Source organism: Xyrauchen texanus, chromosome 27 (genome assembly GCF_025860055.1).
Source record: "Xyrauchen texanus isolate HMW12.3.18 chromosome 27, RBS_HiC_50CHRs, whole genome shotgun sequence".
In the NCBI taxonomy this organism is placed as follows: Eukaryota; Metazoa; Chordata; class Actinopteri; order Cypriniformes; family Catostomidae; genus Xyrauchen; species Xyrauchen texanus.
In genome coordinates this window covers 37189293-37213649 of record NC_068302.1, presented here as the reverse complement: position 1 = coordinate 37213649, position 24357 = coordinate 37189293, and the positions used below count along the sequence as shown (strand labels likewise).

Below are 24357 nucleotides of genomic sequence, written 5' to 3'. Positions count from 1 at the left end.
GAGCATTTCATTTATCGTGCAATATCTACATGTCCTCTTTGTTAGCTCAAGCTTCACTCTTCTCCATAATGGTAACCTCTAAAATTCCAACATAACAAAACTTTAAACACTAACAAGTATCCCCCTTTATATTCATCTTGTACAAAAATGCATAAAATAACATTTAATTTTAACGTCTACTCTCCCTCTTGTGTCCCATACAAAGTGCTGGGAAATTGAAATCCCCTGCCCAGTTTCATCAATGCTACTTCAACGCCACAAAAAAAGTTATTCACGTAGTCACTACTCAAATGGGTAGTAAGCTTCCATTTCACAAATGTAATTGGATAGAACGCAATGAAATCATGTAGTGACAAAATGTTCTAGAACTGTGTTGCTTTTAATTCATATTAAGTAAATTGTACAAGCTTTGAAAATAATTTTTTTGAGTGTGTGACAAAATTGTAAAATATAATGATGTCTTATGCATGATTGGGATGCAGATAAAACACAAAAATCACATTTTCTGAATTTTGACCAAAACATTTGCTTGTCAGACCGTCCTTATAATCGTGAGGTCATCGTCTGGCCCAGCATATACTTCCTCTTTAGATTACTGTAATTTACCACATTGTTGACTGTTCAATCATATACTGCAGTATAGCAGCACTGTTGGACAGGGCCGTTTCCACCTTTGCACCTATTCAACATCTCAATTAATTAATAATTTCTCTGTAGTTTTGTGTTTGGTGGGTGGAGTAGCGTACTGTATGTACGGCGCTTAACAAAAGTGCTGATGGCCGTAGTCCAGCTCAACCCAGAAAGATCACAATGTGCAAAATTAACCAACCGGCTCTATGATTCACAGTCAGAATGTTTTCACGCCCAAATAAAGAGGATTGCAAGCTTATTGTGAAGAAAATTAGTGTGAATCAGGATGAGCGATATGACTAAAATCATTAGTCACAGTATGAGTAATTTTATGTCACAGTTTCAGTACATATTGTATCACAATATAGTTATTTTTGGCATAATATTCAACAGAAAATGTTTTCGATGTTATATAACCATGAAATAATAACAGTTCAAATGACGTGGCAGTTTCCTGGTGAAATGAACACTAGAGGCGCTACAACAACAATTAATTTTATTGACTTCCACACAAACCACGAATAAAACGGATGATTATAAATTAAAAAAACACTTAATTTCCACCCTGTTCCTCACACGATGCTATCCAATGTAATCTAAACACTTTTACTATAGTGTATGACTTAAAGTTTGCATTACATAAAACTCGTTTTACAAGCTTGTTCCACCATGATCACATTGAACGGTAGCTCAACTGAAAGAGCTTTGCACTTGCACAGCTAAGGATCGCCGTATGACGCCCGTTTCACACATACTCCGTTTGCGGTGCGTATGCGTTGCGTATGCGGTGAGTATGCGGTACAGGAGCAGCACGTGCTATAGTGCTTTCACATATGCTGCGTTTGCAGTGCGCTACTGATCCGCAGTTTCTGTGTGCCACAAAATCAAAAATGTATTAATAATTTTGATTTTAAATCCAAACGTTAACTTTGACATTGTTTAAGACATTGAAACAGTATGAAAATAAATTTTAATCATTGTGATTCTTTGTTTTACATGTAGTTCGAGTTGTTGACAGAAGAAAAACTATCGCGCTACATCTTTTGCTAAGAAGGAGAAGAACGAGATGCATTTGGGTTCACTCAGTCAAACGAGGCAGGAGACAGTTTGGTGCTTGTCTCAGAACTTCGACTTTACAGTGACCGGCACCTAAAGTACTTTCGGATGAGTGCCGAACAGATGGATAATGTTCTTTCTCTGGTGGGAGCAGACATCACAAGGCAAATCACAAGCAAACGCATCGTATCGTGCGTCCATCGAATCATATATGATGCCATATTGCAACTTTTGGGACTATAATCATACTTTTTTGTTTTTCTTGACCCTGTAATTTAGTAACTGTAGAACACATTAACTGAAATTATGCGTATATGATGAAATTATTACAGTTTCTTGACAATATATGTCTATTTTAATGTGAACAATGCGCTGTCACTTTAATTCACTGCGGTGCAGCACAGCAAAAATAGACTCGGTCCGTAAACGATCGCTGCACTGCTGTATACGCACCGCAACTGGAACGGATCGAGGGACTGCATCCGCGTGCAGTGTAAAAGCTCTAACCTGTTAACATGGGAACGGAAAAAAATACGCACCGCATACGCACTGCAAACGGAGTATGTGTGAAACGGCCGTGAGTCACGAAGAGCACACAAGTCGACCAAAAAATATATTTTAAAAAAAAGTGGTTGCTTTTGAGTTTTTCCTCTTCACATTTACTTTTTATGAAACTATCTGTTAGGTTTAGGTTTAAGATTTAGGGTAGTTGCTTATATAAATTAAAAACTTAAAGCATTAACTTTTAAAAACCTCATCTGTATGGAAGAACAATCAACTCGCTTTTAGCACTGTCTATTCTGTATGTGGTCCTCTGTGACACAGTTTGCAGAGTATGCTGTTTTTTTCTACAAACACAAACATACAAAATCCTTCCCGCTGGCTTTAAATATTTAAATCAGATTGAAATTTGCATCCGTATGATTTCAGCTGCTTGGTGCTGTTTAAATGAGCTCACTCTCTTTAAAGCTTGTGTGCGTCTCTATGAGGTTAACGCCTGGCTCCTAATTATCCCGTGTGTTCAATGCCTTTCATTCACTTCTGGATACATTCTAGTCTTCTCAAATGTCTCTGTCATATTCTTTAAAGCTTTCAATAAACACTCACTAAACACTATATAAGGAACACCTGTACACCTACTTATTCATGTGATTATCTAATCAGCCAATTGTGCGGCAGCAGTGCAATGCATAAAATCATGCAGATTTGGGTCAGTAGCTTCAGTAAATGTTCACATCAACCATAAGAATAGGGAAAAAATGCGATCTCAGTGATTCTGACCATGGCATGTATGTTGGTGCCAGACGGGCTGGTTTGAGTATTTCTGTAACTGCTGATCTCCTGGGAGTCTCTAGAGTTCCAGTGAGGGGCAGTTCTGTAGATGGAAACACCCTGTTGATGAGAGAGGTCAACAGAGAATGGCCAGACTGGTTCAAGCTGACAGAAAGACTACGGTAACTCAGATAACCACTCTGTACAATTGTAATGTTGTGTTGTTGCTGAAATTGGTCTGTGTCTACCGTAATTTGAATCACTGCCCTAGTGGCCAAAGCTGGAAGTGTTGTTGAAATTATGTGCACTTATGTGTCAATTTGTCCACAGAGTTGCTAGTTGATTTTGTCATTACAAATTATATAATACAGTTAACAAAAATCCATATTTTATTAACTGTACCCTCTAACCCAAACCCCAACTCTAAATCTAATCATCAGTGGAGTAAAAATTAAATTTTAGAGCAAAAATGCAACCTATGTTACTTCCTGGTTTTCACAGGACTAGAATCGGTGTCTTCGAGGTTGCTTGTGTAACGTGCTAGAGGGAAATATATTCAAATTTTAATGGATGCAAAAATTTGTGAGAATTGCGCTTGTAGTAAATCAGCTGAATGGGTTTCACTGGAAAATTAACTATTTTCAAGACAAGTATTTTTGTCTTGTTTTCCTGCAAAAGTATTTCAACAATCTTAAAACGTGATTTATTTACTTGGCAAGCAAAATGGGATAAGATATTAAGTCTTGTTTTAAGATAAGATTAAGACAAAAGTTTGTGAACTTTAGAAACTTTAAAACGAAAAAGAAAAATGCCAATGGAGTAAGCAAAAAACAAAACAAAAAAAAAAAAAAAAAATGTTTTTCTTTTGAATTAAGTAGATTTTTCTTCCCCTTTGGCAAATATATTTTTCTTGTTTTAAGCATAAATCTCACTAAATTTGATTAGATTTATCTCAAAACAAGACTTAAAATCGCCAGTTATAAAATATGCCAGTTGCTTGTCAAGTAAATAAATCACGTTTTAAGAATGTTTCAATATTTTTGATGGAAAACAAGACAAAAATACACGTCTTGAAAATAAGTTATTGCACTGCTAATTTCAGAGCACATGAAGTTTCGGAACCAACAAGTTGATTTCCCATTTGATCATGTTGAATAAAAAATGCCATAGACCTACTTTGAAGGAAGGACTTAAGCCATATTTAGGGACTATCATATCATAGCGACATGGTCCAGTAAGTAACTTCCTAGCAACCACTGAACACCTTAGCAACCGCAAATCAACAGCACCGCAAGCAACCATATCACCCTAGCATGTGGCGGGCGGCGAGTTTAGCACGATCTAGCATCACACGTTTTCTTCAGATATGTTTTATTTAATTTTTTGAAACACTTTTACAGTGATGTTATGTTTCCTTTTAAAGCTACTTGTTGCTATATTGTTTCTACCTACTTTGATTAATCGCTTAGATGTTCAGAAGTGACTTCAAAGGCCTAAAAGAAAGTCATACATTTTCTTCAGGCATCAGAACACCATACAAAAATCTTGCCCATACACACACCATCTGATTTCAAGCAGCTTCTGCATTCTGAACCACTGTTATGAAAACCTGAATTAGTCTATTGATGTTTCAGAACGATTTGTGAATCCCTGTGTGGTCTTTGAGTACCACAGCAGATGAATGCTCACAACAATTTACCACAATTGCCTAAATCGACTCTTTGAAGGCCATCATCCTTGTGTTGTTATATTGAATGTTTATTTAATATGATGCTTGGCTCTGAATCGATGTGGATCAGACTGCAGGGCTGTTGTTGTTGAAGATGTCTCCAGTGTTGTGGTATCGCTATAACGTGCCGCGGTAGTTTCATGTTGCACACTCTCAGCCCTTTGTAGCTGCAGATGTTGTCCAGATGTACCGGTACCTGACTTAAAAGACTTTCATGTAAAGAAAGGTTTTTGGATGTGAGATAAACGAGCCACATATCGCCCGTAGGGTGAACAAAAGGCTTGCGATTATGTACACAGTGAAATCAGTCGGGGGTGTTTTTAACATGGTGCATTTGTGGTTGTTTTCTTTACAAGCATGTTGAAACAATACACTCCTTGCTCTGGTGGATAATAATCTGGAAAGTAAACGGATGTAGAATATTTTGTTGTTCTGGGCTCGTATTCACAAAAAATCATAAGGCTAAAAATAGCTTCTAACACAGAAATTTAGGAGCAATTCTTAAAAAATAGGGGCGGGTCACTCCTAATTTTAGGACTCCTAAAATGTTCATCTAAGGGTAATTCATGAATCATTTTAATGCTAAAAGTAGCTCCTAAATCCAACATCTTAGAAATCCTCCTGAAGGTGACTATGAAGATCACATGGGTTGCCATGATTGAGGACACGCAACAGGAACAAGCAAACTGACAATGGCAAGCGATCAGCTAATGTATATATTTGCAATGTTTTTATTGTTTGCAAATTATAAACCGGCTCATGTGGACTCTGCTAATGTTAGCTAGATGTATTGCTTGCTTCCATGGTTGCAGCATGCTGTATTTGCCCGTTAACTTGTTACTAATTTGGCAACACAGGGTGTCGAAATACTATTGGGAAATGGCCAGTGGGTGTGATCACACGGGCCAAAACACAAACAAAAATTCTGGCCTGTAACGGACATTTAAAAGTTGAATATTCTGGATGTAGCATTGTTTTCGGAGAAGTCCGTATTTCAACTTAGCATTTTTCCTAAATCTCTGATAACATATTATGATAATTTTATGCTTTATATTATTATATTATGCTATTATATTATTAAGAACAGATGACAACAAAGCCGTCTGTGCGCATGTAAGTTTGTACGGAGGCATGCAGTCTTCATGTTAAAGGTTCTCACTCTTTCTTTGTTTCTGTCTTCTGAAATGTAAATATTTTTGCAAGAAAAGTATCATGTATGAGTGCTGCAGAAGACCTCAGACATCTCAGCTCAGGAGGTGCTTTTGAGTTCAGTTCGCTTTATTTCCACAGTGCAGTTCATTGTGAACACAACTCTGCGATTAAAGCATAAAATAATACAAAAACACCTCGAACCATGATTTAGTTTTCATTGATTTTTATTATCATAATTTTAATTATAATTTTTTACATTTACAATTGTTTTTGTCTTCATTTGTGTAAGTAATTTTCCACCTGCATGATTAGACAGATTCTTGTCTGATGGTAAATGGAAAGTTGGTTACTTGTATATATAATTTTTTTGATCACTTATAAATGAATTACAGTTTTAATGCAAAACTCACTAAAGCAAGAATATTCACAGATCCCTTAGCATGGGGGTTGCTGATGTAATTGGAGATATAATAGATATATATATATATATATCTATTATAAAGGATGGAACAAAACAAATGTATTCACACACGTGATATATTTTTCCGGACAACGAAATACCCAACCGGCTGGGGCAGTACTAGGGTCAGTGGACATTCGTGGCTTAGCACAGACCTCTGTGGATATGGGCCATCCTTTGATGAAATATCAGAATATAAAACACTTTATAATAAAAACCTGAATACATCTTTATAAATGTCATTTATATAGTAAACTAAAAAAGTCTCACTAACTTTTACCTCAGATATGCTCGAAGATTAGAAATTGCATGCTTTTAACAGTCTCAATGCTCTAAAACGCGATAAAAAAAACCCCCACTATTTTGTCCCGCTCAACTTTCCGTAGCTTGACACATTCTGCACGACTGTATACTGTATTCATTGATTCGTCGGGTGCTTAAGTTAATTTACAAGAAAGCAGGTTGTAAACAAGCAAAATTGGCACTTTGAGATGAAAAATTATATCTAGATCACCTAATGTTTGCTATGTTTATTGCATCATGTCTTAATTAAGAGTTTTGCTAACACGCAAATGTCCTGGCAAATTTTTTAAATACATCTGTATTTATTACTCCTTGTTTTCAGGGTTATATATCTAAATATTTGTTACTTACTGCAGACACACAGTCGCAATCACGTACTGCAAGCTCTCTTCTTGCATGAGTATACAAAGGCCACATGAGAGCTGGAAAGCAGCTGCTGACAAGACAGCTCATGGGTACTGAATTGAGTCTGTATTTAGTGTTATTAATACGGTAGAAAGACAGGAATAGTTCATTTATACACAGTATAAATATATACGTTTCTCTGGACTGCATGTAGAATTTGCTTTCTCACGTCACTAGCTTTAAATATGCAACTTATCTGGCTAACGAATGCATAAATGTGACCAGCTGGATATAATCTAATGCAAATAGATGGTAATAGATGGTAACAATCGTGACATTTAAACATTTGATTAAGACTTGCATGTATTTTTGTCACATCGTTCTAACCGTTTTAGCTTTAATGTTAGCGTCTTCTCAGCCTTGTTGGCAAACATATTACTGTTCTCTACTAATGCAGCATCTAGTCAACAAATTAATTACTTTAAATAATGACGTGTACTGTATACATAGCTTTATGTTGATGATGTGTTAAATTCCATGATCTGTTATCAGTGCAGATTAATAGGCAAAACCGATATATCGATCGACCTCTAGTAAAAAGATCTACTAAATGGCATTCTGTATATTCTAACATTCAACATTTTAGCAACTTATTGCAGATTAGGAAACTCTCCAAAAGTTACATCTTCCAAGAGGAAAACACACTTGGTAGATGGATTTGCCACATATATATCCTATCTTGCGGGCCGATCACACAAGAGACGTATTATTAGTCTGTCTACACGGCATTTTATAATTGTTTTTCAATGTAAACGTAGTTGATATCTTATAGTTATGAACCTCACTGTCTTACTGCTTTTTCAGTGCCTCATGCCATGAGAGCAGTGTTTTTACGACACTGTCAACTTAAAAGTCAACTTTAAAAAAACGCATCTCATGACACCTACATTTTGTTGCATTTGTTAGACTGTGTATAGCGTTGTGTATCAACGACACCGTACTAAAATTATTTGTGGCAAATTTGCAGTTCACTGAAACATTTGACTAAAAGGATGAATATGAATATAACCTCAGGCATAAATGGCAGCCATTTTTGTCCACTTTTAATGCAAAAGTATAAACTGCATTATGATATCTGCATCCAAAGGGAATATTACAGTGCCCAGATGCACATGGCTCTGGATCAGCAGAATTGGCCCAACAAACGCTGGGCTCAGGTTCTCGAAGTAACTTGTCACCTTCTGTAACTCTACAGTACCCTCCGGCCTTTTTAGCATCTTATTCCTAGTCTGTTAAGAGTGAATGTGATGCATGCATTTGGTTTGGGTGGAGATGATGAAATGGTGGGAGCTGGGTGATATGTTGGGGCCATCTGCTGTCTGTAGCTGCTCTGACTCCTCTCAGCTGGAGCTGTTGTTGCTGCCAGTCAGAGGAACTGTGTTCTCCACCCAGACTGCTGAGCCGAGACATTCAAGGGTGGAGGCAAAGCAGATCTTTGGGTTACTGCGAGGAATAGCAGAGAGCATCAAGGTGTGAACTTGCAACATGATCACACAGGAAGTCAACATGTTGTTTCAAAGTGTTCCAGTATACTAGGAACGGCCACATTATGCCGATTCACTGACGACCTCCATCTCCCATTAGACATTTTTGCATCTGCTCTAGTGTGTTTACATGCCCGGAAGCGAATTGCGTCAGCAGTGTGGGAGTTCCAGGTAATTGCGTTTACATAATCGGACGAGAGCAATTAAGAAGTTAAGCATTTTCCCCTTAACATTACATTTGTACTCAACTAATGGATAGGGTTAGGTTTGGGGTTTGGGTTGGGGGTACGATTTATAAAATGTGCATTTCTCTTCACTGTTTTCCTACAGCCTGAAGAGCTGAAAAGCAACATGCTTCACAACTCTCTTTTGGTGCACCTCTGTGGACATTTCACCTGGAAAATGGAGCTCATATGTGCCCATACACCATGCGATTTTAGCTATAGAAAAGTCAACCCACTGCTCTATGAGATCAGTCTGGAACTTGTGTTTCCTGGACAGTAACAACATTAAATGTCGAGCAAATAGAGACTTATAAGTCTCCTGCTTCTCAGATCAGTCTCCGGAGATCTCAGTAATCTCACGTCTCCTTTACAGTTTCAGCACAACAACATCATTTTCTTAGTATTTTTTGTCTTGCTTTACTGTAAACTATCTATTCATCCTTAAAACAAGATACATTTACTTGAGAAGCAAACTTGTGTAAGAGAAAATAATTGTCTCAACCTGTGCTCAGATTTGCCCATATAGCAAAGTCAAAAGTCCTATATGAACTCATCAAATTCTTCCATGGTCGAACATTGACTCATTTACAGTCTGTTTTCATTTCTCCTCCTAACATGTATTAGCGGAATCACTTGAGACTAGATTGGTACTTAAATGAACAATTAACCAGCTGAGAACTCCATTAGGTCTTGTGTGTGATGAAAGAGCAACATCTGAATCCCTTAAAAGCAAATCAGCTGTTGTAACCTCATGATGCGTGGTGTAGAGTAAAACGTTCATCGGCCTGTGTTTCCTTCATCAGCTGTGCCAAAAGTTCAGTATGACTGAAAGGTTAATTGACATAACCTGACTGGCACATAAAGGCCAAGACCTGATTTATCTGTAAAGCAGAGATAAATGACTGCAGACCTCATGGGATTTGGAAGGTACTTTGCTTTCTTTTCATGGTTCTTTTTCATCTTCATTGTGGTGGACACTCCCAGTCTCTCGAGATGAAATGTAGTCGCTAGTACTTTGAAACTAGTTTCGAAGAGACTTGCTGCTCGTTAAACATAGAAACATGCAGTCAAGCTAATGTGTCTAGCAATTTACTGTGTACACACCACATGTCCTCAGAAGTAAAACCAAAGGAAAGCAGATTTTGAAGGAGGCACATTATGCTTTTGATTCCATTGTTCTGAAGTTGTGCAGTTTAAATCTGTACATCAATGGAAAAAAGACTGGAATTTCATTGGTTCCATCCTGTTTAAATGTAAAGTATGTAATTTTATTGATGTTAAAATACTTCCTATCCCTGCTCAAAATGCAGAGACAAACCATCAAGAGGTTGAATCCCTGAAAATTGTAAACATAGTGCCATAGAGCCTCAATCAAAACACTAATGTTTGTTTGAGCACCCCAATCAGCCTGACATGGCAACATTGTCCCAACCAGTAGTTTAAGTTTGAGGCAGGAGCGTCTGTCAGACAGTGGGAATGTTTTGGAAAATTGTTTTGAAAACAATTATGATTTTTGCAATTCCATTTGCTGATGCCAGCGATGCAGAAATGACAGGCTTAAGCTTAAAGAATCCTGTTGTTTGAATTACATCCTCTTTGGTTTAAAAGTTATCCATTATGCAGTTACTTGATTCTCTACCATTAAATAGCATACTTGGTTTACCAGATTTACATTGTCTTTCTCAAAAGAGGAATGGTTGTTTTGGTTATTTTAGTGGTGTTTTGGCATTTTGGTTGTAGTGGAAACCTCAAAATCTCTAGGAATGTGTTGTAAACATAGACTTCCATTTCTGCCCCATTCTATTTTGTTCTCATTGCTTTGTGTATTTGAACTTGTTATAAAGGGATTGTTCATCTACAAATGAAAATTCTGAATCATTTAATCTCCTTCATGTAATTCCAAACATGTTTTACTTTCTTTCTTCTGTGGAACACAAAAGGAGATGTAAGACAGAATGACATCCTGCAGTCCATCCTTACATTAATCTTCTAAAGCCTCTTGTCCAATGTAGGGTCATGGGTAGGGCTGGAGCCTATCCCAGCTGTCTCAGGCCGAAGGCAGGGAAACACCCTGGACAGGTGCCCAGTGCATCACAGGACAACACACACAGACATACATATTCACACCTATGGGCAATTTAGGGTCTCCGATTAACTTAACCTGCATGTCTTTTTGGACTGTGAGGGAAACTCAGAATGGTGCCCAAAACAAAAAACATCCAGCGAGTGGGAGTTCTGCAGACAGAAATGCCTTTCTGATGAGAGAGGAGAATCTGACAAAGTCTACGGTAACTCAGATAACCACTCTGTTCAATTGTAGTGAACAGAATAGCATCTCAGAATACACAACGGGTCGAACCTTGATGTGGCTGGGCTACAACAGCAGAAGACCATGACGGGCACTTTTTAGGACCATAGTGTTCCTAATAAAGTGCTCAGTGAGTGTAGATTATTTCAACTGAGTAAAATCTAAGTGGTGCTGCTTGCCCTTACAAAACTGGCCACAATGATGCTAGGGTGCTGTGGGTGGTTTATAGTGAGTTACTACAGTATATGGTTTTTATGGTGTTGTGGGTGATTGCCAGGGTGTTGTAAGAGGGTTGTTGGGTGATGTTCGTTTTTGCAAGGTGGTTTTTTACTGAATTGTTGACTTGGGCCAGTACTGTAATTAACCACCTCAAAACTAAGTAAAAACTGTGCAATGCAGTGGCAACCTCCTAAAACACTAGAGATGCTCCAATCGATCGGGCACTATTTACTTCCCATGACTCTGATTGGTAATCTCACTATTTGGCTGATCGCAAAATCTGATCACCGATGGCTACTTTAAGACTTCAGCATCACCATCATTTTATCACTGGTGTGTGGGGAAAACAGGCAGAATGTTGTAAGACAACAGTCTTGATTAAGCAGTTCGGAACAAAGCAGTGTCAGAAGTATGGCGGATATGAAAAGCTTGTGTAAAGTATATGGCGTTTCACATGAGACATGGAAATGGGAAACTGGAGCATGCTGTGAAATGGTCTTTATTCAGTTTGAAATATTTTACTCATCATTTGATCATTTGATTATCAATTAACCAACCTACAGTATTTTTCCCAGCAAAATCTAGGGAACAACTATGCTAGCAGGAAATTTCAGTTATCAGTGACTGTGAGCATGACAGAGCTCCTGATAAAAGTTTAGTGATCGGGGTCTGCCAATCAGATGACAAGAAAATCGGTATTGGCTGTAAAAACCCTGATCGGAGCATCTCTACAAAATACGGCTGGGTATTTATACAGATTTCCTGATTTTATTCCGATTCACAAGCATTTTATTAGATTTAATATCGATTAAATTGGGTATATTTCAGTTATAATATCCCTTTTTGGGGGGCCTAGGTAGCTCAGCAAGCAAAGACGCTGACTACTACACCTGGAATCGCAAGTTCAAATCCAGGGTGTGCTGAGTGACTCCAGCCAGGCTTCCAAAGCAACCAACTGGCCCTATTGCTAGGGTGGATAGGGTCATGTGGTTGCTATAAGGTGGTTCTCGCTGTCGATGGGGCACATGGCGAGTTGTGCGTGGAAGTCGCAGTGACTAGACATGCGCCAAGTCTCCGCTGTAACACGCTCCGCAAGCCTCGTGATAAGATGCGTGGTCAACTGAGATTTGACCTCCACCACCTAAATCGAGGCAAGTCACTGCGCCACCACGAGGAATTTGAGTGCATATGAGCACAATGTCAAATTGGGGTGAAAAGGGGGATAGAAAAAGATGAATAGATGTTTAATTTGTAGTTTTGATCAACAACTGACTGTAGAGAAAATAAAGGGTATTAAAAGAGACATTGTTCAATGACAAATGGGTCACGTGGATCTCCTCTTTGGACCCACATTACACTTAATGAGTCAAACCAAACTTTTACTCTCAACACGTAGTGAAGGGATCTTGCTGCTGAAAACTCCCCCACTATAGTACACATTTACTGGTGAGTGAAATGTAAACATTTTCCATCCAGTTAAAAATATATACATTTTAGTCACAGTGCGAAATTTGGTTGCAAATGCGATTTGATTTCCTTGTAGTAAAGGGTTGCACGTAGAGTAAAAGCTTGATCTTGGGATTTAAGAATCAGCGATTGTTTACATGAAGATTGCGATGCATCAGGCAATTTATATTTTTACCCAACCTTACCACAAAACACCCTCTCAACATGCTAAAAACCACTCATAATGCTTTAGCAGCATAGCAAAGCCCTAGTAAACACCCTAGCATTGTTGGCAACAATGCTAAGTTAGGTTTTTTATGTTATCAAACTAGTTTAATTTTGTATTTACAATATATAAGTTCATGCTATTAGTTATGATTATCCTATTATCCATTATCCTGTAATAATTGAGTATAGCTGTCATTTCAGTGACCTTTATAGTGTAAAATAATCGAAATGAAGTAGCCAGTCAAAGATGACGCAATCTGTCCTTACAAATATATGAGCTTTTGGCTCATGGTTTGAATCCGGCCTGTGTCATAGCGGTGATGTGGATACACTGTGTCCACACTTCCTCATTAGTGAAGGATTAATTACCGGAGACACAGAATGGCGGAGCACACGTCTGTCAGATCCCGCCGGGATGAGAGGTCACACCGAGTCCAAGGAGCAAAAAAAATCTGCTGATACCATCTCTTCATTGATTTAGTAGAAATTGTGCTCCCCAGAGGAGGCCATTCTGTAGTCATGAGGGGAAAAAATGCAGCTCTGTCTCAATATGAAATTGTTGATGTTATGTGAAATATCAAGACTAAAATGCTTGCAAGCATCAGGCAAGAGAATTTCGCTGAGGAACTGTAAACAGGAGGAGGAAAGGAGAAAGATTGACGTAAGAATATGCAGAATGACAAAGCCAGGGTTTTAATCTTGCCAAACAGCATTTCCTTACTCTTTTAAAATGAAAGCAGTTGATAAACACTCGCTGAGCACTTTATTAGGAACACTAAGGTCTTCGTGCCAACATGGTCTTCCGCTGTTGTAGCCCATCCGCCTCAAGGTTCTACGTGTTGTGCATTCTGAGATGCTATTCTGCTCATCACAATTCTACAGAGTGGTTATCTGAGTTACTGTAGACTTTCTGTCAGCTCGAACCAGTCTGGCCATTCTCTATTGACCTCTCTCATTAACAAGACGTTTACGTCCACAGAACTGCCACTCACTGGATGCATTTTGTTTTTGGCACCATTCTGACTAAACTCTAGACCAGGGGTCGGCAACCTAAGGCACACGTGCCAACACTGGCATGCGGAGGGGTAATCACTGGCACGCCAGCAACAGCAAGAGAGGAGTAGACGATTTTATTCATATGAGATTCTATACTGCATCTTGATGTAATCCTTCCATATGATCACGCACCATGTTTAATGAGCTGAATGGGAGGCTAAACAAAAAGTTAAAATGTGACAAGACTGCAGTATACCCAACAAACTCATGTAGTGCGTGCAAGCACACTTGTCGGCACATCCATTGACCTGGAAAATAAAAAAAAATGACACTCCATGTCAAAAAGGTTGCTGACCCATGCACTAGACTCTGTTGTGCGTGAAAATCCCAGGAGATCAGCAGTTACAGAAATACTCAAACCAGCCCGTCTGGCTACAACCAAATCATGCCAAAGTTGAAATCACTGAGATCTATTTTTTTCCCAATTCTGATAGTCGATGTGAACATTAACCGAAGCTCCTGTCCTGTATCTGTATGTATTCAACTGCTGCCACACAATTGGCTGATTAGATGATTGCATGAATAAGTAGGAGTACAGGTGTTCCTAATAAAGTGCTCAATGAGTGTATAATGTAGAGAATGTTCAAAATGCTCATTATCATTAAAGACTAGGAGTTATGCTAATCATAACAGAGATCATTTACATATAGAAGTCTTAAAGGTACAGTAGCAAAAACAGCCTGGAAATGGTCATGTAAAAAGAAACCTTACATTATAACTGGACATCAGAGAAAAAATCAAAAGTGTGCTACAAAAGTGTGCATATGGTCCCTTTAAGTTTCACGTATTAAGCAACACTTGAAGAGTAAATAAGAGAGATGGTTAAGGAATTAATTCAGACAAAAATTGACAGATTCTACATGAACATCTGAACAGGAGTGATAATGCAGGCTCTGACATGAGAGTGAGGAATGCTGGCAAACCTCCTGACATTTGGTAAATCTCAAACACACACACAATGCAGAGCTTTTCTGGTGTATATTTATATTTTCAAATTAATGCAGGCTTGCAAAATCATAATGAAAAAAAGAAAAACATACTCCAAATTCATTGAACTGTTCAGTATAAGCATGAGATCAGCATATAATGTTCTGCTGTTATGAAAAATAACTTTACAGACAACATAGAAAGAAAAAATATTAAGAAAGGTTTTGATCAAAACATTTGTAGAATTAGGTGATATCTGCAGTGAATGCTGTGAAATGGTGTAAGAGTAGTCTCGTGAAGAAAAAATAAATTTTACCTGAACTTCAAGAAAATAAAGCCTATATTAAGAATCATAAAGTTTATTCCCCCATTAATGACTAATAAGTTGGTATGTCATAAAATATCGATATATCGATTTATTTATCTACACGTTATTTTATCAATATATTTTTGAGGCATCGATATATAAAAATGTGCCGACATTTAAATTAGAAGCCCAATTTGCGTGCTTTCCAAATCACTCAATTGGCTCTGTCTGTCAGTCTGGCATAAAAGCATTGGGAGACCACAAGAGGGCGATATAACTTGTATCTCCCTCACATACACACACTCATACACAGGGTGAGCTGAATTGGGCAGGAGATGCATGGCAGTCCAGTGTTCTGAAAGTTTTGATGACGTAGTGGATTTAATACACTATGTTGTCGTGTGTTCAGATAAAACATCAAATATGCACTGGTGCTTATGCCAATGTTCCACAAATTTTTCCTCCATTTCTTCGGTCCAATGAGACTTTCTTGATATCGCAGACATGCTAGTTGATGTTCTGTTGCAGGTACATCAGGACTCCTCCCACTGAAACTTCCCATGCCCCGTTTCTTGCTCTCTCATTGGCTGTAGGTCAACGCTGCAGTTGTATTCAGTCAAAACATATTTCACATTGCACGATTTGGAATCGCAGACGGGTCCAGATATTTAACATTCTAGATATCTCTCTGACATCGGCGACGCGTCGGTGATTCTCTCAAATTGCGTCTTTGATAGTTCATACATTGCGATCATCGCTCACAGGAGCGAGCTCCGATTTGTCTACGATTTCATGCTTTTGTCGGTGATCTCCACAAAACTGTCGGCGAGCAAAAATCGGGCTTAAAATCGTGTAGTGTATACTCTGAATTGCCGCAATTATCTATTTCTCAGGAAAATTGGCTTTTGCGCCATTTCTTAATATACATTTAAGCCCACAGTTTGCACTCATACACCCACCGATAGCGCAAACACCCAAGCTCTGTCACGAAAATAGAGCCAATAATCTTCACCTCCTCAAGCTTGTATATAGCCCACATCTGTAACTATATAAAAAAAAGGTCCGTTATGTTTCATCATTGATGCCAAAAAATATTTTTTTCATTTGTAAATTCTGGACGCTGGCTAGATTTGCTTCGGGGGAAGGCAAGATTATTAGTGAATAAAGTTTTACATTTATGGTTAGTTCTTCACACTGAGCTATCATATGGCTTCAGAAGACTTGACATATAGCACAAAAGTCATATGAGTTTAAAGTACACAATTTTGTTATTTTTGCAGCTTGATTGATGTGATCACTATGAACTGTTGTTGAATGGCAAGAGCTGCCTTAAGATTCTTCTAAAATTCTTCTTTCGTGTTCCACAGACAAAAAAAACATGAGGATGAGTTAGTGATGGCTGACATTTTTGGGTGAACTATTCCTTTAAGTTAGTCCCATAAAAGATTGAACTATAAGGTGGACTGTTGATCTTTCTTTATTTTTGTACATTTTTGTAAGACACCTATCATTCACGCAATCTCAATGACAGAGCTGCTCTCGATCCATCTCACGCAGCAGAGATAATAAGTACTTGTTGGGCCACCACTTTCTGAGCATAAATAACTACATTGGAAGCTGGAAACATTTGTAATTCTTGTGGTTTTGGTGTTTGTTTCGTTGGTGGCAGGAAATGGCGTTAGGTGCCATTTTCAAACACGCAATTGTGAGGTTTTTGACCTTTCTCCTCATTGTATGCGGCTCCTTGTTTATGGCTGGTCCTAGGAAATGACTCGTGCCCTGAGAGAGTTTTTTTGTGTGAGGGTTTCTCTCTGTATTGTTGTTGTATGTCAGTCTGAGCCTCCCATTTCTGTTTCCCACACTCACTTCCTGCTTCATGAGCCACTTCCTGTCCAGAGTTCCCATTGGCCAAGCCATGTGAATATGATTGGGGGAAGTGCACTTTAAACTATCAGATGCGAATCAGACTTGGGTCAACCAAAGGTCTTGGAAAAGTGAAAATAATTGCGTTACACGAGAGACCCTGAAATCTCAAATTGATGAGCCACGCAAGCTAGTCATGCATATTTTCGTATCGCCACTCTGTCTGAACATCTTACTCTTTAAAGCCATAATAACATCTTATATCTTCAACTTTGTGCACCTAAAAATGCTTTACTATTTTGTTATCCTCCATGACACAGTTGACCTATCCTAGAAGAAAGAAAAATCACAATGAGATCTCTTTAAAAACTCAATTGTTTCTTGATTAAAAAAAAATAAATAAATAAAATAAAAAATTCCTGAGAAAAAAACTACAGTAAACCCACATGTGTATTGCAAGCCCTTTCGCCATTTAATCATGGGCAGGATATGAACTGGGTCTATAGATATCTATAATTCAGTTTTCACTAGTTAAAATGCTCCTTCTTTATACCAGTTAGGTTTGCACTAGTAAAAGTGTTGATTCTTGATCTAAAAATGTTATAATTACTCATGGAAATGCCCTTTCTTGATATCAAAAATGGAATTTCAACTCGTCTGTAAATACATTTTCACTAATTGAATTTCAAAATGATCTGTCATTCAAAACTCAATTACAGATATCCATAATTTATTTCTAACTAGTTGAAATTTCAATGTATTCATTTCTAGTGAAATTTATAATTTTGTTAAATCAATAGTTACATTGTTACTAGTGCAAAGCATTTTCCTGATATCAACACTTGAATTATGTCTAGTAACTGCCAATTTTTGTAAATGTAATTTGGTTTTCACTTCTGACAATGGTAATTTCACATATCTGTAAGATGATTATTAGTAGTAATAATAAATAAGTAATAAAAGCCTTTGAAGATGTCTTTAATTACTCTTCAGTTTATTGATATATTAAATCCATTTCCAGATATCTGAAATACCAAATCTAAAATGTTGCAATACATTTACAAACATCAAAAAAAATTGCATTTTCACTAGTTTCACCAGGAATGAATATTTGAATGAGTATTTATGTTAGAAAGTACATGGCTGATATTTAAAATTGGAATGTCAGCATGTAAGAAACATTATTGTATCTGTAACTCTGTTTTGACTAGGAATAATTGTGATTATTACAACTACTGAAAATGCAGTTATATAATAGTTTTTACTTGTTGAAATTCAATTTTTTGAAATCAAGAAAGGGTAATTCAGAGAGTAATGCTTTTTTTATAATTATAATTAACGTTTTTACTGTTGAGGACTGAATTTGACAATATATTAAATATACATAAATATATTTGCAAAGAAAAAATGAAAAAGTGTACTTAGAAATATAATTTTGTCACATTTGGTCCCCCATATTTCACTTGTGCTATGTATTTGCTTTACTGATATCAACAATTAGCATTTTCACTATTTAAAATTGTATTTTAGATATCAATAATTAATATCCAGCATGTGACTAAATGTCAAAAGTGCTTGCGATACATGTGTCTCCTGTAGAGTCTCAAACTGTGCTCAGATTTGCCAAGATGCCAGCGTATGCGATCAAGCCTCAAGAGATTTCAATATGAACTCAAAAATTTCTCATCAAATTGTGATCTGAGCTATGCCATCCACATTTTTATTTATTTTTTTACTCTTACTGTATGTCAACAATTGTCTCATTTGTGTCTATTTTTATTTATCCTAACGACTTGTAGGTGAAATAATGAAAGTATGGATGAAACATCGCTGAGAAATAATATCTTCAAAGCACATTTGTCTGTCATGGCCCTCATGGTTTGTTTTATGTTTCAGGGGCATTGAGTTTGTAAAGCATTGAGCTGCAGCAGCACAGTGGCTCCCCCTCAGGCCAGTTGCAGTATTGCAGCGCTGCCAAGCTGCACTCAGCAGAAAATTGACTTCGTGGCCACACATGACTGTTACAAGAAGGTAAGAAGGTGAGTGACATACTGTAGCTGAACTTTTTACATTAGCTGATTCTCTGCATCTTCTGTGGATTAGATTAGTCAGTGTCACGTTTTGTTTATTTTCTTTCTATCTCTGTAGGTAAACTTACAATCAAGAGGTGGCGAGGTGACACGCAAGACATATGACATGGAGGTCAAAAGTCACCTGATAACAGGCCCTGGTGAGCACCTCCTATATGGTTGTGGGTTTTGAGTGTTGATAAGCACATGTCTTTTTACAAATGAGAATTTAACTACATATACCCATAAGTTATTAATCAAGTGAGTGAGTTTGGAATGGGACTATCTGTTTGAAGGACCAATGGGAGACGAGGGAGTTTTTAAGAAACATATTTGAAAACCGAAATGATACACTTATTTTAAATAAAAATAATAAAAGGTGTCTGAAAATTTTAGGGTAAGGGGCCGTTCACACAATTCCATCCAGGTTACGAATTTAATTGATGTGTTAAATATGAATATCGCAAAAGCAATTTGCTATTAAAGCAGCATTTCCATCTCATGTAATAGAAATAGAAATTAAAATGGAAGTTGAACCACTGTGGCTCTTTTATTTGAGTCCGGACTATCAGAATACACAAAATAAACATAAAATGTTTACGTCACTGAGTCAAGTTAAATATAGTTTAATACTCAATCTTTAAACACATCTTGAGATCCCTTAGACCGCATTTGCGCTCCTTCGAGTGTTTTAACGTAACGTATGTTTGTGTTGTTCTGCCTACTGAAGTGTTTTCTTCACTGTGTAAACTGTGCATTGCTCATAAAGCTGAAATACCACTTACTGCCCTCTGGAGTAAACAGGTGGTACTACAAGCTTGCATTTCTCAGGAATCTTCCTTATTACGGTCTGGGGGCATTGCGATTAATTGTGTAAAATTGTTTAACGCGTTACTTTTTGTAAAATTAATCACACTGAATTAATGCATTCAATCGACAGCCCTAGTTTTTTTATTTGCATTTTGAAGATTTTATTTGCATCTTCATGTTTTCATATAGCATTGATATGCAATATCCCAAAATTTGCATAAAGATACATGCATGGAAACCCAGCTACTGTTAATTTCAGCATCTCTGAGATATTGTGTAAAGTGTTAAAAACACATCTTGTTTTACACGTTTTATTCTAATCCGTTATGCATTAATAAAAAAAAAAAAATGTGTCTTATGTAAGCGACCCCTTGTGAGATTACACCCACAAAGAACTTTTTTCAGCCAATGAAATCTTTTTTCATATATTTGATTAATTCTATGACTTTTCCAGGCTTGGAAATCATCATTTTAAAACTGCATGATATTGTATATAGGTTTTCCATGACTGTGGGAACCCTGATTTAAAGGTACATTACAAAATTCTGGGCTCTCTTGTGACATTGTTTTATTTTAAACATCAGTTATGCTTCGGCACTGCTTAATATAACTTTTATTTACTTGCTCAATAATAATATTTTGTTCATTTCTAATGAACAATTCAACGAGAAATCCTCTGAAGTGTACATTTTAAGAACAATAGAAGTCAAAGGGAGGTCTCCGCTATGATATAAAACATGATGTGTGTGTGTGTCTACAGATCTGCAGGCTGGTTTGGACAGTAAGCAGCGTGCTGAGCGGATGGTTCAGCTGCAGGATAGACGCAGGAGTCTGCAGTCACTGCTCAACACACGATTAGCAGAACTCAGACAAGTGTGTCTACAGGAGGCGGTCAGTGTCACACACACACACACACACACAGTCTGTTCTCATTGGCGAATAGCAATGTGGTGAGCTGCCAGATCATGTGACTTTGCAGAGATGCCGCCACATGCCCAGATAATCTTTGCACATACTTGCATCTTAACAGGCTGCATCATCGCTCTGCATTTGACATCCTTTTAAATTTATTTTCAATTGTTGTCTGGAGTTTTGTACAACACGTGAGCCATTTTCAGGATAGTTCCCCCAAAATGAAAATTCTGTCCTTATTTACTCAACCTCATGTTGTTCCAAACCTGTATGACTGTCTTTTGTGTCATGCAACACAAAAGGCAGTATGTTAGTCTCAGTCACCATTCACTTTTATAGCATCTTTTTTTCCATACAATGAAAGTGAATGGTGACTCGGACTGTCATGCTCCCTGACATTTCCTTTTGTGTTCTATGGCAGATAGAAACTCATGGGTACTGTGGCAAAAACATATATCAAGTCATTTTAATTTTATAAAATAAACTGCATATTATACATAGATATAATACATTTTAAATTAATTTATAATATTCTGCAAGAATAGTGTCAAAAAATGATATGCCTGCTGTAAAATATGCTTGTTAATGTTTGATTTCAATACTTTGACAGGAACTGACTGGAGAAGTTCCTCACGAATATCCCCTTGAAACCGGAGAGAAGCCCCCTCTCGTGCGCCGGATTGTTGGTTTGTCCCGCAGTGGTTCCAAATATAACACGAAAAATGAGGTGTGTGGATATGAGATGATGCAAAGGACATTAATTGGGTATTGGATACGTTAGAGATAAATATTCTGTGTTGCACAATGTTTTTACTGGCTCAGGAAGAGGACTCCTCTCAGCGCAAGACAAAGAAAACTCTGTTCAGTGGCGCCCTCCGCAGGCATGTGGATTCAGAACAGCATCCTCCACATGGCAAACGAACAGTTCATAGAGGATGCCACACAGGTGGGTTTTAAAAACTACAGAGATTGACCAACAAACCATTTCATGCCCATCATTTGTATTTAGGTAGTTGACAAGTAATATAGCCACACATTTTTTTCCGGCATCATTTTTGTTTAAAATGTGTACATAGAGTGGCCCAAAGTCTATTTGAATACTTAAGTTACACTTAAAAATGTCATACCAAATGGCATCTATTGTCAAGACAACCAATGCATAACCTTTCACAAAAAAAGAAGTTCTAAACGTTAAAACAATGGATAAATTGTTCAAAATTAAGGCAAAATGTATGTCCATAATGAGCTGAAATACACTTGGTTACTCTTGTAGGACATCTGTGGGAAATGGAGGGGTGGTGGCGTAGTGGGCTAAAGCACATCACTGGTAATCAGAAGGTCACTGGTTCGATCCCCACAGTCACCACCATTGTGTCCTTGAGCAAGACACTTAACTCCAGGTTGCTCCGGGGGGATTGTCCCTGTAATAAGTGCACTGTAAGTCGCTTTGGATAAAAGCATCTGCCAAATGCATAAATGTAATGTAAATGTAAATGCAACACCATTTGTTTAAAAGTTATAGCAAAAATGGCTCCAAAAGTCAAGTTATTTCCGAGAAAAGGCTCTAATACCATTTGTTTGCACTGCAGATGCTACTTTGTATTATATGTTGTTTACTGCAATGATATTTCATCCATTTGTTGGTGTGGCTCAAGTGCCCAAATACCTTATGGGGCCACTGTATGCATGGTCTAAGTGAGGGGATCTAGCTGTGCTAACAAAGATCAAACTGACCTAACAATTATAGATTAGGCTGAGCTGAATGGATAAAGGTCAGACTGAACGATGCTGAGCTAACAGAGGTTGTGCTGTGCAAGGTTAGACCAGATAAAACTGAAGTAAGATTACTCTCTTTTATCTTGCATTACAGAGATCATGTAGGTAACAATGATGGACTGATAACAACTGTAAGATATTAGTGATCAGACAGCATTATATTAACGTGAATTAGTCTTTACTAAATGACAGGATCAGAACTGGCAGTGAAGTGTGAGAGACAGGACACAGTCCTGGTTTAGTCTCACGCAGGTTGGGGAGCTAGCTTTCAATCGTGGGAACAATTGAATGTGTTTGTGTGTTTTGAGAAAGTTATTCAACATACATTCGCAAAAACAGTCATCTTAGATGAGACACGTGAAATACGTGTTGTGCGACAGGAAGTGTTGAGAAACTGGCACGTTTCCTTCCGTCATTAAGAAAGTGATGATTCTGGCTCAGAAAATAAGCACACACACGTCTATGTAGCTAATCTAAATGAATACATATCATAGACTTTTATTGTTTTTTAAAAGAAAATCCAAGAATATGACTACAGACTTTGTTTGAGCACACCTAGCCGTGGATCATCCCGTTTATACCATGGTCACTTACCAGAATTGATTATTTACAGCTGTCATAGATTTTTGAAGAACAAAAAATAACGGTTAATTATATCTAAGGGTTATTAGATCTACAGCTCCACCTATTCAGACAGAGAAAAAGTAGTGCGACCACACACTTGGTCAAAACGTTGAATTTAAATGCACAATCCCAAAATAATGATATCTACAGAACGTAGAGGGTTTGGCAGTCCAGAGAAAATCTATTATTGAATTTTTATTCATTGTCATTTTCACATTAATGTGGAAAGCCGACGTTACAAACGTGGCTGTGACCATAAAAGTAGCACTTACTGTATGATAAGGGGGAAACCATTCAAAATGCTCTTGAAACTGCAGATTTTGACCTCTGATACATGATATAGTATCCATCAATGCCTCTAGTGGCTATAGGCGGCACTTCAGCAAAGCAACATAACATTAAACAACACATTACGGGTAGGTCAGCGAGTATTGACGCTGACTACCACCACTGGAGTCGCGAGTTGGAATCCAGGGTGTGCTGAGTGACTCCAGCTAGGTCTCCTAAGCCACCAAATTGGCCCGGTTGCTAGGGAGGGTAGAGTCACATGGGGTAACCTCCTCGTGGCCACGATTAGGGGTTCTCACACTCAATGGGGTGCATGGTAAATTGTGCGTGGATCGCGGAGGGTAGCATGAGCCTCCACATGTTGTGAGTCTCAGCGGTGTCATGCACAATGAGCCATGTGATAAGATGCACAGATTGACGGTCTCAGAAGCAGAGGCAACTGAGACTTGTCCTCCGCCACTCGGATTGAGTTGAGTAACTGCGCCACCACGAGGACCTACTAAGTAGTGGGAATTGGGCATTCCAAATTAGGAGAAAAGTGGATCCATTTTTTTTTAAACACATTACAGTTTAAGTCGTCTTGCATCGCCTTGCCAGACAGCGAAAGATGCATTTATTAGGTCCTGATTTTCTTCTCTCACCAAAACAAGCTGAATTGAGTAAATCTGAATATAATATGTATGTGTGTGTGTGTGTGTGTGTGTGTATATACACTCACCTAAAGGATTATTAGGAACACCATACTAATACTGTGTTTGACCCCCTTTCTCCTTCAGAACTGCCTTAATTCTACGTGGCACTGATTCAAC

General features: G+C 37.8%; 1 protein-coding gene across 22 annotated transcripts in view; it reads left to right on the top strand.

Annotated features, from left to right (window-relative positions):
• The window catches only part of LOC127621466 (coiled-coil domain-containing protein 120-like), a 77434-nt gene that overhangs the window by 36040 nt on the left and 17037 nt on the right, over positions 1-24357 (top strand). For all 22 annotated transcript variants that reach the window (XM_052095072.1, XM_052095077.1, XM_052095085.1 and 19 more), the window contains exons 2-6: positions 18966-19108; positions 19218-19299; positions 20709-20839; positions 21471-21587; positions 21683-21806. In XM_052095072.1, the coding sequence (XP_051951032.1) occupies positions 19266-19299; positions 20709-20839; positions 21471-21587; positions 21683-21806 (406 nt within the window). In that variant the 5' untranslated portion in view covers positions 18966-19108; positions 19218-19265. The remainder of the gene's footprint in view (positions 1-18965; positions 19109-19217; positions 19300-20708; positions 20840-21470; positions 21588-21682; positions 21807-24357) is intronic.